Source organism: Phascolarctos cinereus, unplaced genomic scaffold (assembly GCF_003287225.1).
Source record: "Phascolarctos cinereus isolate Bilbo 61053 unplaced genomic scaffold, phaCin_HiC Scaffold_4;HRSCAF=312, whole genome shotgun sequence".
NCBI classification, from domain to species: Eukaryota; Metazoa; Chordata; class Mammalia; order Diprotodontia; family Phascolarctidae; genus Phascolarctos; species Phascolarctos cinereus.
In genome coordinates, this window is record NW_027555847.1 from 41,560,824 (window position 1) to 41,586,152 (window position 25,329).

Here is a 25,329-nt window from a genome sequence, read left to right on the forward strand (position 1 = left end):
GCTCTATTTTTTATTTTATTGGATTATTAAATCCATTACACTTAAAGTTCTGAGAGTTAGGCTTATTCCTCAATTTATCTGTATTATTTTTTTTTCTTTCCAAATTAGGAAATTTCCCCCTCTTCCTCTCCAAATGAGTACTACGATGTCATTATTTTTACTTAATCCACTTAGGAGAGTTTTATTCCCACTATCTCTATTTCCCTCACAGATCCCTTTCCCATTTGCTGTTTTTCTCCTAGGTTTTGAATTTTAGTTATTAGTTCCTTTTTTCTTTCTTGCTTTTTACTTAGTTATGTATTCCTCCTTTTGGCTTATTGCTTTTTAAAGATATTTTTATTATCAAAAGAATAAAAGTAATAATAATTTATGTGTTGTATATTTATATATTCATGTAATAAATACAAATAAGTAGAAGATAGCATCCTTACCCCAATTCAAACTTTCTTATCAGTTTAATTTTGTTAAACTTCATGTCAGTAGAAGACATATACATAGAAAATATTTTGTTGAAGTAATTATCAATCTGATACTAAAATATGTAGGATACTTAAAATAAGTAAGTCTGGGCTAGGAAACCATCTGAACTGTCAAATATCATTTATGTAACAGATTGACTCTTACAGGACTATTTGCATAATCATTATGTCAAATATTTTCCCATGTATTAAAATTGTTAAAATGTTCATTTTTCATGTTTAAAATCATTAACCTAATTAATTAGTTAATCTAGAAATAATATACTGCATTGTTGAGTTATGTAACACTATGAGGCACTAGGTGCATGGTGGATAGTGCACTTGACATGGAATCAGGAATATTTGAGTTCAAATCCAGCTTCAAATACTTCCTAATTGTTTGATCTTTGGCAATTCATTTAAACAGCCTCAGTTTCCTCATCTGGAACATAGGGATAATAATAGAACCTACCTCCCAGGGTTGTCGTGAGGATCTAATGAGACAAGATATGCAAAGCAATTTGTAAATCATAAAGTGCTATGTAAATTATCATCACCATCATCATCATCATCATCATCATCATCATCATCATCATCATCATCATCATATCCTATGTAACAATAGATTTTAATCTAAAGGTGACATCCATGTTGGATGATTGTATTATCCCGGGTTCTCCTAAACCCTCATTTTTATGGTTTCCACTGTATTTAAAGCTCACTATAGGAATCCATTTTGTCCATTCTTATAGTAGGTTGTCAGTGTATGTTATGATTTAATATCCTAATCTTAAACATTTATTTCCCTGTTAATTCTTGAAATTCCCTCTCTTTAATAACGAAAACACTAAAAAGTCTTAGAATTTTGGGACAAGTAGGAAGGTGATTCAGCCAAGTGAAAAAAGGTTGCAGAAAGGGAATGCAATCAATGAAAGGACAGACACAAGTGTCTGGCTTCACAATTTTGCGCAGTGCTGACCTTTCTCATCTGTTGAACCCCTTTGGAATCATAGTCTCCCTGAAGACAACACCCAAACAAGAGATGCACCACAAACAATCTAGTATGCTACAAAAGCCTAATAGTAACAGATGTTTCTGCAGAAACCTTGAGTCTTAGTACATTGGCAATTTATTTTTTCAATAATTTATTTATTTATTTTTAGTTTTCAACATTCATTTTTCTTTTTTTTTCTTGCAGTTGCAGTCAAGTAAAATCTTCCCTTTCATCCTATTCAACTTGATTTTGACTTCTAGCTCTTTTTAAAAAGTCTTTTTCTTTTTTCTAAAGATTTCTTTTCCTCATTATCTTAATGTTTTAAAATTTTTTGTTCTGTTTATTCTATATACTCATTCACTCTGCCCCCCCCATAATCCTTATATAATTCTTTATTCTCAATATTCTTCAAAGACTTAAAGCTACTAGGGAACCTATTTTAGGTTCTTCTTTACCATTTGTAGATCTTTTTCCTTGTTCCTTTTTTTTCCTGTTGTGCCCCAGTATTAGAAATGCCAATTCTTGCTGGTGACAGAGAGAATTTTGCCCCATGGTAGACATTTACCTATGTCTGTCCCTGATTTTGTAGTTCCTTATTGACCTTTGCCCTTTCCTTGGTCATTTTCCCCCATTTCTCTCAAAATTTCTTCCTTGAGTCTAGCCTTTCAACTCCTTTAGGTGTTGGTTGTCATCAGAAGTTGATTCCCTTTCTCTTGAGGCTGAAAGAGTGGTCTCTCTAAGTAGTACACCACAGAAGATTATACTCAATATAAGATCCTCATCTCCCTTAATAAAATATCTCTCTCCTCCCATGGGAAGGAAACAAACATTTACTAAGAGCTTATTTTGCTCTGGGCATAGTGCTAAACATATGAGAATTAGTATCTCATTTGATTCTTCCTATGACCCACTGAGATAGTTGATATCATTATTCCCATTGTATAGTTGTGGAAACTTTGGCAGACAGTGGTTAAGCGACTTGCCTAGGATCACACAGTTAGTATGTGTCAGAGGCCAGATTGAACTCGGTTCTACTTAACTGCAGGCCCAGAGTTATATACACTGTGGTAACATTTCCCGTCATTGAGACAATATTTCTTCATTACTTCCCCCTTATTCCAAACCCTTCCTGTGTCCCTTCACCTATTCTTCTCCATCTACTCTTTTGAGACACTATGGGAGATTTGTTTTTCTTCCCCTACCCCTTTATTACTAAACTTGCACTTCATTAGGGAACATCCCACATTCCCTTCTAACTTCCTTCTCCCCTCCTCTTTTTATGCAAGTTCACATTCAGAAATTTTGTCCCACAACAAAGACGCCACCACCACCACCAATTCACTGTAAGAGGAATGTTGTTTTAGCCCAGAATGTTTCAGGCCTATTTCTTCATCTTCACTTCTGCTTTCACCCCCTTTGTCTTGTATGCATATAGAAAGAAATCTTTTCATGATCTCTCTGGTGTTTATTTTTGTTATTTTCGGTTGATTGATTTACTTACCTTTTTGTTGTTTTTGTTGCTCTCAGGGATGTTTGAGGAACAATTGATTGCTTAAAGTGTGGTTTTCTTTCTAAAAACGTTTCAAACACCTCTTTGTTGAATATCTATTTTTTTCATGAATGATGAGAATCATATTTGAAAGATAAGTCAGTTTGAATTGAATCTTATACTTTATTCTTTGGAAGAACAATTAATTCTTGTGGTTTATGGTGAGTGTAACTGGTACAACACGAATTTCATTTCCTTTATAAATGAAGGTCTCTATCCTGGTCACGTACAGAATTTGCTGTTTGTGAGTGTACATGTTAGATTTTATCACTATATGTCTTGGAGTTTACAGCATAATTTTGTTCATTTGTTTTTTCTAGAGTCATTCTCAATTTTTTCATTTGACAGCTTGTTTTCTGTGTTCAGAAATGTGCCAGTATTATGGCTTGCATTATGAAGTTTGAGTTTTGACTTGCTATGTTATTCTGGGAGTCCTATAAACATAAATTGTTTCTATGAATCCTGGCTTCAAGATCAATGTGTTTTCTCATGTGGAAATCATGCTTTATTTTTATATTATTTTGTTATTGTTAATATTATTTTTACTTCTACTTCTCTTCTTCCAATTTGTCCTTCACTTCCAGGAATTTGCATTCATGATCATTTGGGGTCTTTTCTTTCTTTAGTAAGATTTGCTAACATGTATTCAAGTTTTTCTACTCTGCCAATAATTTTTTTACTCTTCAGGTCATTAATTTTCTTTCAATATTTTTATTTCTTTTTTGAACCATTTAGTTTCTATACTCTTTTCAGAATCCATATGGTCCTATGAATCATTGGGTTTTCATCCATTTTCCTTTTTCTTGAAATATTTATTCATGGATGCCTGGTTTTTTTAACCTTATCAGTAAGAAGTATTCCATTCTGTCTCACATATACACATACACCCAGAGATACACATACACACACATAACAATGTGTGTGTATATACACATACACACATAACAATGTGTGTGTATATATACACATACACACACATAACAATGTGTGTGTATATATACACATACATGTATATTTACATGCATACATAAGCATTTAGGTGGCCTATATAAACACATACATACATACATACATACACATACATACATACATACACACACACATACATACATACACACATACATACATACATACATACCTGCAGCTAAGTGGTACAGTATGGATAGAGTCAGGAAGACCTGAGTTCAAATCTGGCCTCTGACACTTCTACTTACTAGCTGTGTGACCCTGCGGAAATCACTTAACCCTATTTGCCTTGGTTCCTTACCTGTAAAATGAGCTGGAGAAGAAAATGGCAAAGCATTCCAGTATCTTTGCCAAGAAAACCCCAAATGAAGTCATGAAGAGTCAGACATGACTGAAACTACTAAATATACGTGTATGCGCATGCATGCCAGTGTGTGTATTTAGTGCATATAGACATATATAGTACATATATGTGCATATATGCATATATGTGCACACATGTGCTTGCATACACATGAGTGTGTGTGTATACATACACTCACATACACTATTGTTCAATCTCATTTTGTTCAAAGTCTTTAGCTGATTTTCTTCCTTCTGAGATCTTGGATAATTATAGTCTTTTTCCTTCCTTTTTTCTCTGTATTGCTTACTTTCTAACCCCCTTCCCTTTAAGAGTATCCCTGGGGGCTGAATTTCCAAGCTGTCTCAGTCTTCTTCCTAGCTGGGCAAGTCAAGATTTACAGCCTTGGTCTCTGCCATAAATGAAGTGAGTGACATAATTTCTGTGGGGAGGAGAGGGGTGGGGGAATATTCCCTATTTGAATTATACACCCTCTTTCTCAGGCTTCATCAGCTGTCTCACAGCCTCACACAAGTCTCATGCCACAGGTCCCTCTTTTCTCCAATTCTCTGACTGAGTTCTGTTAACACACAGAGTGCTCCTGCTCCAATCTGCTGTAGAACTCCTCACTACTGTAGCTGCCTGAGCAAATTTTTGCTGTTTGAATCTCTGCTGTGAGCCTGTGAACAGGCTTTTTTAGTCCTGCTACCATAATGGTAACTCACTGGGCAGTGGGGAAGAGGGTGCTGAGTGATAGTTATGGATTGCATTTTTACCTCATTTGGGTTCTTGGTGACCTAGACCAAAGAGACAACTAAAATTATTTCATCTCTTGTTCATAATCCTTCTTGGAGAGGTTTGAGAGGTTATGAGGATTAGAGAAAATGCTAAATCCAAAAATGAAATCAAAGGACCTTTTATGTGTTAGCAACACATGAACTTAACAAAAGGGCTTAGTCATTAGGGTTTGTTTTGTGACAGCTGAGTGGAGGATCAACTGGAACCTGGGGAACTACCCAGCAGGCTATTGGAGTAGTCCGTGTGTGAGGTGATGAAGGCCTACCCAGAAAGGTGGCAGTGACAGAGGGAAGAAGGCAATGTATATGGGAGATATTGAGAAGGTAAAAACAGGAAAGGACTTAGCAACTGATTGGATATTGGGAATGAAAACGAATGAGAAGCTTTTGATGACACGCTAGGTTACAAGCCTAGGTGACTGAGGATAGTGGAACCCTCTACAGTAATATGGAAGCTGGGAAAAATAGAAAGGAATTTTTGGGAAGAAGGATAATGAGTTTAGTTTTGCATTCATTTTTGACAAATTATGGGGAGAATGTGTTCATTCTAGACCCAGATGGCATTGGAGGCGAAAGTGTGTTTGGTAACTTTGCACATCCTTCCCTCACTTAATTCACCTTATAACTATGATAAATAACAACTCAAAATAACAACACAAAATTTTTTTTTAAGATTCCAATCTAAGCAAGCTCATCTTTTCAGTCTTTTGCAGCATCATTATTGAGGTTCTCATCCATGCAGGGATTAAGTATAATTTCTGGAATTTGTGTTAAGTGACACTTTTCAATGACCTCAAATTCTTCAACTTTTTCTTTCTCTTCAGATTTAAATAGCTCTTTGATTTCATCTGTTCTTCTTATTATTGATAATCTAAAGCTTTCCCAGCTTCATAACCGCACTTCTTTTGTAGCCCATTCATATTTCCCAAGCTCTTTCCTCATGATATCCCTTTAAGATAGGTGTCAGAGTATTATTATCCCCATTATGCCTAGGAGAAAACTACCTTACTCATGTTCACATAAATAGTATCATAAGCATTCAAAACCAGAGTTCTTAACTTTGTTGTGCCACAAGGGACCTTTCGGATATTAAAATTAGGAGTTTAATATGAAACATTTTTTTACCCTTTTCCTCTTACCAATTGAACATTAGGTGGCTTACAGTATAGACATAATATGCAATCATAACTTGAAGGACAAAAGCAGTACAGATACTATCCAAATAAATAGAGAGAATTTCTACTTCTGATTTATGCTGACTACTAAAAGGGGGCCCTGTATATTTGGTTCAGAATTTTCCTGGAAATATGTAGTAATAGTAGCAGCAGTAATAGCACTAGTAGTAGCAGCAGCAATAGTAGCAGTAGAAGTTCTAGTAACAGTAGTATTAGTAGTAGTAGTGATGGTGATGGCTGTGGTTCACATGGTGATATCAATGATAATGACAACATCAACAATAGATACAACACAATATAATGCATAGTTTCTTTTTTTTTCTTACAGAAGGCAACACACAAAAACTACTACATAGAAACATTTATTTTTCTTGATTCTAATTCAAGATGAATGGAACATATGGGTTTCTTCAACATCTGTTTTGCTTTTCTTTATTTTTCTTTTTAATATCGTCATGGGGCAACCATCACTCACTTAGATTCCTCTTATTTTCTTGGGAAATAAATCTGGTGACCAGTATGTCTGTTATGACTCTAAAAACTTTCATTCCCCTTGGGAAGTAAGTTGGAAATTATTATTATTTCTACAGAAGAGCAGCAGGAGGCAGACAGATTTTTTATTTATTTATTTATTTGTTGCCAGCTTTCACAGATAGTTAATTAAAACCTTGCCTGCTCTAGGGCTATATTACCAAACACATGGGATTTGAGTTAAATGGCCTTAACATTGTCAAGAGGGAAGCTACTGGTTTTGGCTATGCCCAAGAATCTTATTCATCTTTCATTTCATATTGAGCTTTTGCACCAGGTCTATTGGTTGCTATTTCACTGAGTTCTAGAATGTGATATGAAACTCATTTTTGGCCCAGGAAAGACAAATTGAGATTTAAAATTAGATTTATCATATGTTACAAAATAGATATATGCAGTAGGCAGGCCTTTTCCATATCCTGCATGATGAAATGACAAAGAGTTTTTCTTCCTATAATCTGAAAGGTATTTCTGTTCTCTCTTTTGTCATCTTTTACTGAGACTACCCCTGCAGGGGGTCAATTTCTCATTACTAGTGGCTTTTAAGTAATATCCTATTAACATGCATATCTCCAGTAAATGAAATCAGAATCTTATAAAAAGGTACAGTCACATGTACAATTAAGCATTAAACAACTCCAGGAGACTGATAGCTTTGTTGATGTTGACTTAGACATGTTCTGCATTATATGAACAGGAGTCACCACCCTGTTTTTATAAGACCACTTCACAAGAAGGAGCTTGGTTAAGTGCACAGAGTACTGGGTTCCGAGCAAGGAAGACATTGGTTGAAATCTCAGTATTGAAACCAGAGATACACAGAGAAAGAGAACAGGGAGAGATAGAGAGAGAAGTGAGATGGAGGAGAGAAAAAAAGAGACAGGGAAAGACAGAGAAAGGAGAGACAGACAGACAGATAAGGACACAGAGAGACATACATACAGACAGAGGAAGAATGAGACATGGAGAAAGGGACAGAATTTGTGATCCTAGGAAGTCTCAAGAAGGTACGTTGTAGACAAGATGACGATAACTGTAGCAGATCTAGCTCCCAGTATTATTGAAGTGATGGGTCTAGTCTCTCTTTTTTTCTGTCTCTGTGTCCTTTTATTTGTCTCTCTGTCTCTGACTAATTATTTCTCTTTATTCAGTCTGTCTCTGTATCTGTCTTCACTCTCAGTCTCTCTATATAGATACACATACACATTTGTATATATAAAACATACATATATTCAACAAAAATAGCAAAAAAAAAATGCTGTGTACCTGTACAATTCTGTTGCATATTGAAACAAAAGAAAAATAACAATATAGAGATGCTCCTGGGTCATTTCTATTTTTACACCACTTAAAAAAGAAAACTAAAATATTAGAACAATGAGATAATAACAAACATAACTATAAAATCTTAAGAAATATAGAAATCTCTAGGGCTTAACTATCAAATCTTTGTTGAGTTTCCTTTGATGACAAAATTACAGATCTTTCAAGTATTCCTATATGATTTAGCTGAGATTGAGGCTGTCTTCTTAAAACCCTTAAAATTCCCACAAGTAGCTCATCACCATTGAACAATTAGTATCTATGAACTATTTCGATATAATAATTAGAGGTATTTGAGGATACTAACCCACTTGGGAGATTAATGAGAATTTAATATTTTCTTACTTACTGCAATGTCGAATATTTTTATTCCCTGCTTCAGGAAGGGTAATTTATGGTGTACGAATCTGGAAATATATGGTTGATCTTCACAAATAAAGGGCAGCTCATTAAACAAAGAAATGAACTGCCCCTAAAACAATCCACATCAACTCTTAATGGAACCAAATAGTAAATAATGAATTGCCATTATAGGGGACCATATAATTATATGAAGTTGCATAAGCTTCCTTCCCTCATCATCTTTTCACAAAGGAAAAAGAGACATTAAAATGAGAAGGAAGTAATTTTTTCTCCCCTCTATCTCCATTCTATCTTAGATGTGAACCACAGCCTTGCACTAGCTATCTTGTTTTATGACTGCCAACTCTGTGGGCAACCTTAAACAACTTTGCTTGTTCTTAAATGTGAGAACAGCTGAGCATACTGAGGGTGGAAGTGATATCATCCCCCAAAGCAGTGATTATAACACCGTTTAAAGATATAAATCTCTGAGTACAGAAAAAACTCCAGTTGAATAAAGAATTATTTTTTATTAAGCGACAAACATATGTTGTAGTATATGTATATGTAGGGTGGGGAACCTGAGGCCTTGAGGCCATATGTGGCCCTCTAGGTCCTCAAGTGTGGCTCCTTCACTGAATCCAATTTGTTCTGTAAAGTTTGGATCCAGTCAAAGGGCCACACTGGAGGCCTTAGAGGGCCTCATGTAGCTTCAAGGCTGCAGGTTCCCCACCCCTGTAGCACGAGGACTACTGGTCTGACTGGTTAAAGACTCCTACTCAAGTCCCTGTTCTGCCTCTTACTAATAATGTCAGGTTGGGCACTTAATCTCTCTAAACCTCAGTGTACTAATATGCAAAATAAGGAAAATAATCATTCCAATCGTCACTTTCTAGGGTTGTTGTGAGGAAAATTACTCTGTTTTCCACTCAGGCCTATCACACCTCTTCTCCACACTCACTCAGCTGGGGAACTTAACTCTTACTTGGAGAAACAAACAGAGGACATTCATCATGACCTCATACTTTCCCCCTTCTTTTTACCATAATACTATACACCATTATCTCCTTTTCCCTCCTCCAGCATCAGACAATGAGGTGCCCCTTCTCCTTTCAAAGGCTAGCCCTCTATATGTGTCCTTTATTTCTTCTCCTTTTTTTTTTCTCCAGCAGACAGCTCCATCAATCATTACATCTCTCTCTAACGTCAGAATTTTCTCTGTGTTCTTCCTTGCTGTCTGCCTTCAAACAGGCTCAAGTGTTTCCCATCATAAGAAAAGGATAGCTTTTACTAACTCTTACCATGTCCTCAAGGTAGAGTACTATATCAATCTTCCTTTCTGAAGATAAGCTTCAAGGAAGAAGGTGAAAGAGAAAGAGGAGAAGGAGAAGAAGGAGAAGAGGAGGAGGAAGCAAAGCAGAAGAAGGAGAAGGAGGAGATGGAGAAGTGGAAGACAAGGAAGAGCAGAAAAGCAGAAGGAGGAGAGGGAGGGGGGGAGGGAGACAAGCAAAAAGGAAGAAGACAACTTATTTTTTTTCTCACTCATTTCTTAGTCCTTTGCAGTCTGATTTCCCCTCAAATGAAATTCATCACTACAAAGTTACCCATAATATTTAATTGCCAGATCTGATGTTTATGAAATCTTTATCCTTTTTGAACTCTCTGTAGAATATAACATTGTTGCCAACACTCTCATCCTGAATATTCTGTCCTGTTTACCCCCAAACCTCAAAACAGCCCTGCCTTGTTGTTGTCATTGTTATTGTTTTCCCCAGCTTCTGGGTGTAATCTACACAGTTTGGGAATTTGGAAAATAGGTACCCTATGTTTTCACAAATTGTCATATTGCACTTTGTAGGGATGTGTTTCTCTTCTCAGTGATACTTTGATTTCCTCTATTAATTCTTAAGTCATAGAAGACAACAGACAGCATGATGTAGTTTATGTATTATTGGACCTGGAGTCAGGAAGATCTGGTTTTAAATTCAGCCTCTGATTCCTGCTACCTGTTGGACCTTAGGCAAACCACTTAATTTCTCTAGGATTTCTTTTTCTCATCTGTCAAATGAGGGGGTTGGAATTGATAACCTCTTAAATTCCTTCCTACTCTAAATTCCAGAAATCAGCTTCCAAGCTTAATGGAAGATGACCATAAGGGAATGAAGGTGGTTAATATTCCTACCGCTCATAATTTGACCAAAATAAGAATGTTAGTAAACTGGACTGGCCCACATTCATTTGTTTCTCCCTTCTCTAATCCTGTTCCTTCCAGGCTGGTGAATTTTAACAGCCCAGAATGAAAGAGCAAGAATACCAAAGCTTCATATTTGTTATGAATATTAATGAATCAAATAGGATTAGCTACTCTGTTTTAAAGAATTAATGGAAAGAGGTCATGATAATGAATGGGGTCATTGCTGTACTGTTTTCCATTCATTAGAACAATAGAGTACTCTCCAGTTGGAACACTTCCTTCTGTTACACAACAAATATTAATTGTCAAGATTACCAAAATCCTATGCTTTAAATGACCTTTTCTTTCTAAGAGTGTGTGAGACAATGTTGCTGTGCCCACAGTATAATTGATATTGGGTCAAGGGTGAGGGGTGTGTACACATGTAGAAAGTGCCATGTCAGAAAAAAAAAATTTAAAAATGGCAATAGACCTTGTATATGAAGTTTCAGGAATTTAATCATATTTCAGAGCACGTGGGTTAATAAGTGTTGTTGTCATTGTTTTCTGATGTTTTAGGTTCAAATCCTCTACTTCCTTTGGAATACAGGGTGAAAGAACTTCAGTCACCTTTCCTTCTTACTAGACTGCCAGCCTCCTACAGCTATGAAGATGCAGCTAACCCGAAGAGGATACATTAGATGTCTGCTTTTCTTCATGTTAAAATTAACGACAGCCATTGAAATACCAATCTCAGGTAATATTTTGGACCTAATAAATATTGGTTGAAAAGCTATGATAGAAGATAAATTGAAAAACAAAAAGCAAACAGAATGAAAGGTAGTTGCATATGGTGGACAGAGAAGCTGGCCTAAGAACCAGGAAATCCTGGCTCCATGTCCTGATGCTGACATATGCTAGCTGGCTGACATTGGACAATTCATTTAACCTCTCAAGACCCCAGGGAATTCTCCAAGATATTTGTTGTGTATCAAGGGATGATTTGTGTTGTTAGAGGAGTTTCTTTTTTTTTTTTCCCCAACCAGGAATTTCAATGAAGTCACTAAACTCTAACAAATCATTGTTATAATTTATATTTTGGGAAATGAAAAACTCTTGAAATTCCATGTGACTCTACTTCACGATCCAGAGAACTCTATGCCACTCAAAGAACCACTCCTATCCTTTTAAATTGTTTGAGGTGGACCCAACTGTAATTATTCTGTGACTTCTGCTTCTTTCCCCCCTTCATTCTGGAAACAAATCAGATAAGTGTCTGGCAGAGGCTAGGATCCAAGATGGGGAAAGGCTGTCCCTCCTGTCCCTCCTGTCTCCTTTGACTAGAGTCTCTTGTAGGTGGCATGATGCCTACCCAGTTGCCATTTCAGCAGTTATCCAAAGTTGATTTCTGGTTTTAAACTGTTTTCCCTTTACACTTAAATAAAAGTTTTTGAAGAGGATAATTTGTGTGTGTGTATGTGTCTGTGTGTGTGTGTGTACTCAAAAATGATCTTATCAACTATGGACAAAAAAAAATTCAAAGAAGGCTTCAGATTCTTTAGATTGCCATGATTATTCATTTTATTTTTTTTGTCTCTAGAAGATATACATATCTAGATATATATATATATATATATATATATGTATAAGTGTATGTACATCTAGAGATATATTTGAGAGAGATATAGATCATACAGGTATATAGAAAGATAGATATGGAGGTAGATGAAAATGATATAGATATATTATAAAAGTTTGTGGAAGAGAAGAGAAGGGAGGGAGAAGGTGAAGAAGGAAGGAAGGAGGAAAGAAGTAAGGAAGAACAGGAGGAAGAGGGATAGAGTCTATCATTCTCACTTTATATATGAGATCTGAGCTCACAGAGTAACAAGTGACAGAGTAGGGATTCAATCCTAAATCTGCATCCCAATCCATGCCTTCTTCTACTGCATCCCACTACTTTGTCACTGGGTGTGTCTGAGTCTTCTCCCCTGTAACACAGAAATGTTGGACTATATGAGGTTAAAAGGCCCTTCCAGTTCTTAATATATTAAAAAGGGGGAGGGTGGGGCTCATTGATTTTTTCTTTCATTTTTGAAAATGAAATTGGTTTCATGGTATTTTTTTAATAGACAATGAGTAAGTAAAAGGATTTGGTTTCAAAGTAAACCTCTGAGACTTGGTTTTTCTCCCTTTTCCTTGCCAGTCCTACCCCATCTGTGTTTGGGATCTCTAATATAGATCTTTTGTCCTTTGATTATCCTCCCTCTTTCCCCTTAAGTCATTCTGCTTCTTCCTCTGAGCAGCATCTCCATCAGCTCCATCTGAGGAAAAGGGATTTCTACAAAATACTGATTATTCTGCACCACCTATTTGTCTTGCTTCATTGTTAAAAATCCTTAGTATTCATGGAGTGTAATGTACTTTGAAAACAATTGTTGTCAAATACTGATGGAATGTTTTTGGAGGCACTGAATATTTTTACATGCATTTCAGGGGCTCTAGAGTCCTCCTTGGAAAATGCAGCTGACTCAGATATTCCATTTGAATGTCAAAGAGTCTACTGCCTCTGTAATTGCCCTAACTATGGAGAAAAGGATTTAAAATGTTGAACGTATATTCCTATAAATACCCGAAGGTTATTAAATCCATTCCCTGAATAATTCACTTTTTCTGAGCCTTTACAAGCTGGGCAAATATGCAAAGGAATAATATTCTAATAAACATGGTGTTCACAAGGTATTAACTGATATCTAAAGGATGGTTACCATGATAAATTATTCCTCATCACCTTGAAGTATAATGCAGAGCCATGTAATCTGAAGGGCAATAAAGTTGATTAAACTGTGACCAACACTTGTCATAGCCACATACAAGCAGTGCACCCCAGTGGATACAATTATTGAATACGAACATTTATGCATATCTCATGCCTGAAGATTGGACTTGAACTAATATTTTTATACCATGGGAAAAGTCAACAGATGAACAAAGAGACAGACACATTTAGTTGAGAGAAAGCTTAGAGGTGGTCTAGTTGAGGTAGTGAAATAAATAGAGCACTGGACTTAGAGTCAGGAAAACTTGAGGTGAAATCCTACCTAAGACAATTAGGTATATGGCCCTGAGCAAATCATCTAACTTCTTGGATTTAGTTTTCCCAGCTTTGAAATAGGGATGGTGATAGCACCTACTTCCCAAAATAATTGTTATGACCAGTTATATAGTGTATGTAAATCATTTTATAAATCTGAAAGGGTTATATCAATGTTACCTGATATTATTATTAGTAGTAATAGCAGTAATGATAATAATAATTTGTTTCTACATCTACACAGTGAAATCATCATCATCATCATTATTATTATTAAGGATGTTGATAAAAACAATCTTACATTATAGATGGGAAAGCTAAAACTAAAAGTGAGAGAAATGCTACTACTAAGGTCTCACAATTTTATATCCTCTTTGTAGCTCTACAGGTTTCTCCTAAACTTCCTGTTTATGACTGAACCAATCAATTAAGCTTTCTCAGCCTCATTTTTCTTTTATGTCATAATTCTATTATCTCTTGGGATACAAATAGCACTTACATCGCAGGGTTTTTGTGAGGATTAAGACATTTTTGCAAACTCTAAAGAATGATATAAATATCAGCCGCTGCTCCTAGAGATATTACTTACACCACTAGCTAGCATTTATACACTTCTTTAAGGTTTGCAAAGAGCTTGAGATATGTTAGCTAGCTTAATCCTTACAAAAACCCTGAAGGGTAAATGCTATTATTATCCTCCATTTACAGGTGAACAATCTGAAACACAGAGACATTAAGTGACTTGCCAAGGGCCTTGCAATTATTAAGTATGTAAGGCAGGATTCAAACTTGATCTTCCTGACTACAAGTCCTGTCTGGATTCTAGTCATTCCACCACGTCAGTATCCTTATTACTACTCTTATTTATGCTATTACTGCTGCTGTTTTTACTATTACTATCCCTACTATTACTACTACCACTACTTCTAACACTACTACTAGTACTGCTACTTCTACTGCTACTAGTAGTATTATTACTACTACTGTTACTACGACTGCCACCAATTATTTACTAGCTTAAATAACACTCTGATTTCATGCAGCAGCAGCATTCTAGGAACATAGTCACTCTAAGGAGCCTTTACAACCACGTAGGTTGCAGGTTGACTATAATCCAGGCCCCATTCCCTGACCACAAGCAGTAATGACTATAATGATGTACAGAGAGTTCAATTTAATTGGATAGAAAACAGAAATAGAGGCAGGTAATGTAATACAAATAGTACCAGAACAGAAATGGGAGCCATGGGTTCTAGCCTGCAGTTTCTCAATCCTTAGTTGTTTTGCCTTTGATCATTCATATCCCCTCTGTGTTACCAAGGACTGTAAAAATTGGACTGGCTTTTACACTCTTTTAGCCCTAAATCTCTGCTTTTAAACATGGCACTAATATTAAGATCTCCAGTTATGCGTGTCCTGCTCAAAGTCATTAGAAGTATTAGAAAGAAATAATTAAAACTCTACTTCATAATTGTGACTCTTAAAATCTGTTCTGCCTACTGGAGTTGAAGAAAAGCTAGATTGCTGTACAGATGTCCAGCTAAAAGCACTTGTCCATAACTTGCAAGTATATAACAAATTATAGAGTAAGCGAAGACTATGAATAGTAAAAAGTGTTTGTAAGCATAAAATATTCTTTCTGACTGTGGGGTGATATTCAAATTTTTGCTGATTCTTTTACTTGTCAAGTATGGTAGTCAGCAAAGATGATTATAGCTCTTGCAATGTCAGCTTTAACATGATTTTGAAAGTCTGATTTGTAAATGCATATTTTTAAATTTAGTTAAACAGGTCCCAACAATCACAGAACAGTCAACAGTACAAGTCGCATTTCCTTTTGATGAATACTTTCAGTTTGTCTGTGAAGCCAAAGGAAACCCAGAACCAACGTAAGTATTACTACACGAGATTAAACTTAGAAAATATACAATATCTCTTTAAGTCTATTTTGTCTTTTATTTTGACATGTTAATCTTGCACTAAGAAACTACATCAGTTCAAATTAAGAGCAATGTTTTGTAATCTAAGGTAGAATCTTGAGTCAGGAGTCAAGAGACTTGGGTTCTACTCCTGGCGTTGCACTGATTTGGTGTGTGATGTTGGGCAAGTCACTTGAACTCATTGAACTCAAGTTCTTCATCTGTAAAATTAAAATGAATTATGTGACCTCAAAAGTGCCTTACAGCTGTAACATTCTGAGATTTCACAAATTGTGATGGGTTTATTTTTTTTAATTGTGATGCATATGTCTACAAACACATAATTATTTTGAGAATTTTTATTCAATTGATCAGTGAATTAAACCTATTTTTAATTTGTAGCAGAAAACAGGGTTCCAAATCGTCAACAGTTGTACAATTCTTTCTTCTGGGCAAATCTCTAACTTGATCATTTGAAGAGAAGGTTCTGACCTAGATTGACAGAGGAAGTTCCTCCCTTGGTGCTTTCTAAACTAATGAAACCACAGGTTCAATACTTGCTTCTCTCCTTTCTTTAGTTCAGCAAATAGAAGGAATCTAAGATAATTTAGTGGTGGATGTTTTTCAGAGATAACTCTGTATCATCTCCCTTCAGTCTTTTGTATGGGATAATTAGTCCTCATTTTCTTCACTTTTATCACTTCTGCTGACAAGAAACTCCTCTGTAAAGTTTTGAATTAGCTTGAACCACCAAGAGGTGTAATAGCTTTCTCAAAGTTATACAGTAAGTATGTAGTAGAAGCAGGACTTGAGGAAAGATGTTCCTAACTGCAAGGTGCCATCATATAATGTACATCAGATATCCACAAATCAAATAGTTCTTACTGTTGCTATATTATTGAAGCATTATTCAGTGAAATGAGCTCTGCACTTGGAGGAATAAATGGACATGGATTAATTTCTTACCTCCCACATTTGTTGTGTAGGCACTACTGGGCATATAACTTATGTGGCATCTAAAAAATTCAATGCTCTAATCTGAAAAATGGAACTGATAATGTTTTTATTGCTTATGTCAACAGTTTAATTCAATGCACAGAAAAGGGTTGCAATAAACGTGTATGTACATATGATCTAAAATTAATATTATTCTTTACATTTCATATAAATTTGGACAAGAAAGATAAGTTGCTCCTTGATTACATTAGACATCACCAGCAGAAAATTAGCATATATAGGCAATACAATATATGTAGTTACCCTTGAGACTCTCCTTAAAAGTTCTAACAGTGATGCTTTATCATGACTTAAAGGTGATACTGGGTTCTTAAGAGCTTTACCAGTAGAATACAAACTTGTAAATCCTACTGAGGTAGAAGGTTTGGATTATATACTTGTTCACAGATTATGTATGTGTTATCTGATCAGTCTAGGTAAATTAGAACAGAAAACGTTCAACATTAGAAGCTGACTGCCAAATGATGATTTTTTTGGCCAAGTCTGTGAGAAGAACACATACATACATGCATACAATGTCAAAATTTAGGGCTAAAAGTCACCTAGTTCTTAAAATAATTTAGTTGTTGCTACTTTTAACATGTAGCCTTTGTACAATTCATGATTTGAAATATTCCTGAATTGTCTAACTTCTAGATTTAGCTTTATACTATAACTAGAACCAGAAGACAACATAATTTCAATAAAATGGGAAGAAATAATTGGAAAAAAATAACTTCGTATTTGAAGAGATAAATAAAAGAATTGTCAGATAACCCCAGGGTATTTGCCAACAAGTGCTGGAAAGGATGAAGTAACAAAAAAAAATTCAGTGAAGAGCCTGACAAAATCATCCAAACCAAGGTAGTCCATATCTTATCATTGGTGACTCTTGTGCAATTATAGGTACAGAAAAGGACAAGAGAAAAATGAAAATATGATTCAAGTTCAAGAAACAAGAGAAACCAAGGGTTATAGATTACTGAGATGTCCAATATTTATACATCTGCAATGCTTTCTTCAAGAACAGAACTTTAAGGTGTTTGTCATTCCAAGAAACAAATAACATCATAAAAGATGAAGTTGACTATATCTTAACAGACTGGATGAGGATGAATGATTTAAGACATATGGTTACCTCAAGATAAGCACTCTATGTATAACCAGATCATCATCTGGGTACAAGAAATATTAAAATAAAGCTTTATAAACATTTGTTAAAAGGTAAAGATGCAAATGAAGTGCTTTCTACAATTTTGATAGAAAGTATCTAAATAATCTATTGGTAATGAAAAATGATAAATGGACAAAACTAAAAACATAAACTTTTCTTTATTAATTTTTCTGTCACCACGACAAATAGGTGAGAGAAAAAATTAAAAAAAGTAAAACCTTCCTAATCTCGTTGCTAGTGGAAGAGATATAGTAGCCAAGGAAAAAAAAAAACAAAAATAACATTTACACTCATTTGTAAGTCATCACGGGATGTGGAAAGAGAATGAAGGACTCAGAGTAGGATTACTTTTCAAAAGAATGAAAAATGGTTCAGGGAAAAAAAAATCTACCAAGCATTTGACTTCGGATCAAATTATACCAACTCATCTAAAGAGTTTGTGTTAGTAGAAGCAAAGGGAGGACAACTGTCAAGTGAAAAGTGGAATGGATGGATGGGAGAATAATCACCTATTCTCATTGGTGATAAAAGAGAAATCACTGTATTTGAACTCTAATTCATCACCACCATATGCACTATATGATGACAATGCTAAGGAAGTTGTGGGACCTCATCAAATACACATCTATAAATCATGCAGGAGGTGACACAATTTTAAAGGCCTTTGGGAATTAATTCTCAAGATTTCTCCATGAAGAGCTGATTCCACATGAACGGAAAATGTTATAGATGGTGCTTTTATAAAAATCAGACCAGCAATAAGCTATCAAGAAGCAGTAATTTATATACCTATTTTCTCCTATTAACTCAAGTATATCCTAGATGAAAGTATGGGAAAGACATAACCAGGCTGTTACAGATGTATTTTTATATCACATCACACCATTATTATTGAACAACTGTGTGGGAGATATAGATAATACAAAATTCACCTTTTATTCTCTATACGTTGTAAAATTCATTTAAAATAATAGGACAAAATGTAGGCTTAAAGAGTCTATTTAGGGCTGCTAGATGTCACAGAAGATAGAGCCCAGCCCCAAAGTCAAGAAGACCCGAGTTCCAATTTGGCCTCAGACATTTACCTGCTGTTTAATCCTGGACAAGTCACTTAATCCTGATTGCCTCACCAAAAAAAAAAAAAAGATTCTCAAGGATCTCTGACAATTTATATAAAAGTATTCTCCGGTCCTCAAATCATTGACATCAAATGAGACAACAAACTTGAAGACACATTCACCTCAGATTTTGGCCAGTGTGGCTCACTTTACAGACTAAGACTTCACTTATTGATGGTGAAATTATCCATATTATCTTCTTTACAGAAGATATCATAAATGCACTAAGCTCTGCAACAGTACTCAGTGTACTTTGCACAATTTGCAACAATAAGCCTGACTATCCACTTTAGAAAACCAAACTGGATGAGAAATGCATAATGCTAAGATACTACTATATAAACAATTCAGCATTAGCTGTTTGTCACAATATTTACCACACACACACACATACACACACACACACACACACTACATCAACACAAAATTCTAGATATAGATAATAAGCTAGACCCAGCATTATGTAAGTGAAAGTGATCAGATTGTATTATCTTTGGAAAACAGCATAGTACAATGTGTCTCAAGATGTTTGATGCTACAAAAAATAATAAAAAAATATTTTAATAATAATAATATTCTCTCAGCATTACCATAGAATTACAAATTACAAGGAAAAAACACAATCTTGTTAGAGGTAAAATCACAAATAAACTGAACAATGGAAACATTCATGTTTTTTCTGAAGTAGGCTTCTGAATTTTAAAGGTGGCAACTTATATTCTACAAATTATATAATATAACCTTCAGATTGTGCATACTGAAGAAAAAAAATGTTGAGTATAATACTTAATAAAAAAAATGAGAGAAAACAGACTGATAGCCCTATTATTACAGATGTATTTCTGATATAGAAGAAAATGAGAAGATGCTTTCTAATGAGGGAGCTAGGAGGAACAATGGATATAACACTTGGACTGGAATCAGGAAGTTCAGAATTCAAATTCATTCTCACATAGTATTAACTTAATGACTCTGGCCAATTTGTTTAACCTCTGTCTGCCTCAGTTTTCTCACCTATAAAATGCAGATAAAAAGAACACCTACCTTCCAGGGTCATTGTGAGGATCAAATTTGATAGCATTTGTAAAGCAATTAGCATGGTATCTGGCAAAGAGAAGGTGCATAATAGTATTTTTTCCTCCCTCCCTTCCTTTCCTCCCTTCCTTCCTTTCCTCCCCCCATTCCTTCCTTTTCTTCCTTTCTTTCCTTCCTTCCTTCCTTCCTTCCTTCCTTCCTTCCTTCCTTCCTTCCTTCCTTCCTTCCTTCCTTCCTTCCTTCCTTCCTTCTTCCTTCTTCCTTCCTTCCTTCCTTCCTTCCTTCCTTCCTTCCTTCCTTCCTTCCTAACTTGTATGATGAGTACATCCTTCTTCAAGGTAAAATGATGAAAAACTGTCAAACAGTAATCAAGCATGGGAAGGGAAGGGGTAAGAAAGGATCTATGAACAACATTGGTATAAGGGGGACTTGCACCAGTGAAATCATGGACTCACCAAAATTCCTCAGGTGTTTTAAAGCACCATTTTATATTTTAAATTGATTTGTGAAAAACCAGTTTGGTGAAAATGTTGAAGTAGGATACTGAACATGCTGAATTAGCGTCAAGAATGCTTCAGTTAAAAATAGGCTTCTTCACCAACAGAGTGAATTCAAGACCAGTCATTTCATATTTCTTCTATGATTAAATATCTCATGTTTTTTTTTTAAGCTCTTAAAGCCTTATACAACCTGTCCCTAACCTGGGACATTATATTCCCTCCATACTCTGCCAGTCAGTCAAACTGGCCTTCTTTGTTGGTCCTCACATGCAATACCCCATTTCCCTTTTCTGTTCCTTTATGCTGGCTACTCATAAACATTCCTCAAAAGTATTTCCTCCTTGTTGTTATTGTATTGTTTATCCTTCCAAGAGGACCATGCCATTAGGGAGGTGATGCCATGACATGCAGTGAATTGGATTTAAGTAAGGGAGGACTGTGCAAAGTCACCAGTCTCATTTTCTCCTCTAGAGCAATCTGGGTCAAGTGGTGAGATATAGATCAGGATGACTAGAGATGGCCCTGGATGCAGTCAGTTTGACTGAGGCAACATTCAGTGATTAGGCTAAGTCAAAAAAAAATATGAAGCAGAGAATGGTGTCTCCATTTAGTTAAAAAAAAATTCTTCTGGGAGGGGAAGATCCCCAGGGTTTCTGGCCAAAACAGAAACAATTGCTATTTACATTCACTCAGAGCCAATCAGAGCCCAAACAATGACTATGTAAGACTTGGCCTGATAAATCATTTCCTCTTACCTCCATGTGATAATGTCTCTTCCCTCCTTTATGGCTCAATTCCACCACCATTTTCTGCATGAAGCCTTTCCTCATCCTTTTAACTACTAGTATCATCCCTCCCACACTTTGTATTTGTCAATTTGCATATGTTATATTAATCATTTTCATACCTTATATATACTTGTTTCCATCAGAATTTTAGCAACTTTCAAGTAAGGACTATTTTAAACTTTGTACCTGGAAAATACTAGCTGTTTAGCAAATAATTGATTGATTGGTTGAAGTCCACTTTAAAATGATTTTTTTTAAAAAAATCTAATTTACCCACATTTATTCTGAATAAATTCATACACTGAGATATCTAAGTCACAAGATGATAATATTTGAAAGGTGGAAGGAACATTAGAGATCATTTCATATAACTTTCTCATTTTACAGATGATCAGACTCATGACTTCCTATCCATCTAATAGAGACACATCCTTAATGAAAATTGATCATTTGACAGTGTGTTGAACATTCTCTGGGAGATATTATACCTCAATTATGTTTTCAACACCCCTTAAATCATATTTTTATAACTCAATGGAACATTAAATATTAACTCTGCAGTGTGTAATGTCTATTCTTAATAGAAAATGAACAAAATTAAAACTTTAGCAATTTTAATGGTAATAATCCAATCAGTATACTTATTTCTTCATGACCTTTACTTTCCACAGGGTCCATTCATCTGTTCATTGATTCAGCAAGTATTTCTTGAGTATCTGTCATATGCATAGAGCTCTAGGTTAAGTACCCAGATAAATAAATCAAACAAAGAGATGTGATTGTGTTAGTCCCCTCCAGAATCCTATAGTTTAGTTGTATAGAAAACAAATATATTAAACTATCTAGAAATATTTCAAGGCCACATGTGGTTCCTAAAATGAGTGAGTCTAATGGTGATTTCCCAGGATAGGTAGAAGTGACCTTTGAAGGACTCACATATCTGGAGGTAAGAAGTATGAGTATTTTAGGCTGCAGGAGCAGGTGGAACAAAGACAAAGACAATGAACATGGAAGACATGGGGTACATTGGCCAATTGGCAGCAAAAACTCATTTTAAAGAAACAAATTCAGATAAGACTTTTTCTTTACTATTATGACTAAAGGGCTGTTACAGGGAGTTCTGACATGAAGGGATTGTATCCAAAGATGTATGTGTGTGTGTGTGTGTGTGTGTGTGTGTGTGTGTGTGTGTGTGTGTCCATAATCAGTTCTAAGTACTGAGACTCACAGAATGACAATATGATTGACTCCACAAAACCACGTAGGCAAGCCGGCATAAGGTAGTGATGAGAGAAAATTGGAAAATTGGATGAGAGAAAAAGGAAGAAATCTGAATGTATTGATGGTATATGAGAAGAGGATGCCACAATCAACAGTAGATTGACTAGGTTAATCCAGACAGACATGAAGATCTAGTAGTAGAGAGTAGGAAACTAGAAACAGGCATGAACAGAAGTCCAGGAAGACAAATGGACAGTTTACAAGAGATCTAGTATAAAGGAGCTGAGAGTAGTGGAGATTATAATTTAATGACAGAATTTCAGTTCTAGAGAAGACTCAAGAACAAGGTTAAATCCTTGTTCTATTAGAATGGGGCAGAGTATCAATTCAGGGACTTAATAAGGAGGATTAAAGTTTTGTCATTATTACCAGTTCCCAAAGTATTGGATATGGCTGCAGTGAAAAAATAAAACCACTCCTTATCAGACTCATAGTACATGGTTAAAGCAAGACCAGCCACTATACAGATTTGTCATTGAGCACCTATGATATGGAAGTATGTATGCATGTATATATGTATGTATGTGCATGCATCTATACACACATCTAAACATGCACACATACATGCATACATACATAATGCACATGTATATAAAAATAAATGCTATGTATGAACATGCAGTATTTATGTGTGTACATATATACATGTATATATAAATATATGTGTGTATATATGTATGTGTGTGTATATATGCATATATATATATACACACACACACACATACATATAAACATGCACACAAAGACCTATATGCATATGGTGTGTATGTATATGTGTGTGTACATATGATGAGAGGTATTACAAGTTGTAATGGATAGAGAGTTAGCCTCAGAGCCAGGAAGACCTGAGTTCAATGATACTCCTTTATACATATTGGCTGCATGACATTGGGCACAATATTCAAAATGTTCTATGTAATTCTTTATATTACTAAATTGTAAAACAATTCCAAGGTCATATTGTAAATGGAGTTTCCTCACCCCAGATTTCCCTTCCTGTACTGATGAAACACAGACATAGCATAGTGTTATGACTGCCTTCCCTCCTTGTCCTTTGGGCTGTTCCAGGGCAGGCCACTTGAACTACTTGTGAACACTGGACCTAATCTGGCTCCTAGACAGTGGAGGTGTAAGGATCCATAGAGGTCATAATTCACAGATTATGACTGGAAGTGACTTTATTAGTTGTTTAGTATCAAATCTACCTAGTGACTGGTCTTGCTCTGACCATATATTCTTTCTAGTGAATAACATTGTACTGCCTTGTGCCCTAGGCCTTATGACTGAGTTCTCAATGTGTTCTATGCATACACCTTTGTCTTGGTACTTCCAAGAGGATTGGGGTCTCACCTTACTTCTAATAATCATCCCTCAAAAGCAAACAAAATTGAAAGTCTGCCCCTGAATCATAATGTACATGATATAAGTTCGTATTTGTATATATAAATGTGAAGATGCAGATATAGATGGTGTACATATATATCCATATAAACAGATGCATAGCTAATCTATATCTATATATCTCTACCTCAATCTCTATAAATCAATATCTATATCCATATAAATTTCATAGTCATTTAAATTTTACCAAGTTCTTTTCATTGAGCTAGCAACAACTCACCCTGTACTTCGTCATGTCCCTCAAAGGCCCCCTCTATATGTCCTGTAATGTATAGACACTCTCATTTGTGTTCTGTTCACAGCACATATTTGTAATTCTCTGCCACAGAATGCTGCATTTGTTTAAATTCAAGCATAATTTTCTATTTTCCCATTCTTTTAATTTCACATTAATTTTATCTTTCAGGTTTCATTGGACTAAGAATGAGGAGCCGTTTAGTCTCCTCTCTGACTCACGGATCGTTCCATCTAATAGCACAGGCACTTTCAAGATCATGAATGAAGGACATATCACTCACTTTCAAGGGAAATACCGCTGCTTTGCTTCTAATGAATTAGGAACTGCCATGTCAGAAGAAATGGAGTTCATAGTTCCAAGTAAGTTTCTCAAAGTAAAACACATTTGTTTGATTTTGTTTTTGTTTTTGTTTTGCAGTGAAGGTTAGTTATTTTTAATAAGCACTCATTATCACACGTGTATTTATGGTTATGAAAACTTCCACATCTCTACTGCCAGGAAGATCCAGGAGGGGTTGAGTTGGGTATTTGTTGTCAGGAAAAGTTTAGAAAGAATTGAAGGTTAAAATCAGTTGTCTAAAGCCAGAGGTCTCCCATATCTATACTAGAAAAGACCTAGAATTCCTCATAAGGTAATGTGTTTTGTATAGGCAGCTAGGTGGCACATTAGATAGAGCCTTGGGCATGGAGTCAGGAAGATCTCAATTCAAATCTGGCCTCAGACACTTACTAGTTGTTTGACCCTGGGCAAGTCACTTAATTTCTATTTGCCTCATTTTCCTCTGCATAAAATGGGAAACATAACAGCAACCATCTCACAGGATTATTGTGAGGATAATATAAAGTAACATTTAAAGAAGAAAACATTCTTAGTACATGCCTGGCATGTACTAAGTACTATATAAATATTTAATTCCATCTGTTACCCTTCTCTTATTGGCCTACAACTCAGGGCTATTAATCTCTCGCAGTAATCCCATAACTGAATGAGCAAGTAGTCTCTCATCAAGCTTTTATTTAGTGCCTTCTGTGTTCCAGGAACATAGGATCTGGGAGTACAAAGGCGGGGAAGGAAAATTTCCCTACTCGTAGAGTACTTTCTACTGGTGGTGAGACGCGAACCCAGAGCTGTGGC

General features: G+C 35.5%; 1 protein-coding gene across 4 annotated transcripts in view; it reads left to right on the forward strand.

Annotated features, from left to right (window-relative positions):
- The window catches only part of CHL1 (cell adhesion molecule L1 like), a 288,040-nt gene that overhangs the window by 154,353 nt on the left and 108,358 nt on the right, over positions 1-25,329 (forward strand). For all 4 annotated transcript variants that reach the window (XM_020979269.2, XM_020979271.2, XM_020979272.2 and 1 more), the window contains exons 3-5: positions 11,231-11,408; positions 15,529-15,634; positions 24,364-24,554. In XM_020979269.2, coding sequence (XP_020834928.1) covers positions 11,318-11,408; positions 15,529-15,634; positions 24,364-24,554 — 388 coding nt within the window. In that variant the 5' untranslated portion in view covers positions 11,231-11,317. The remainder of the gene's footprint in view (positions 1-11,230; positions 11,409-15,528; positions 15,635-24,363; positions 24,555-25,329) is intronic.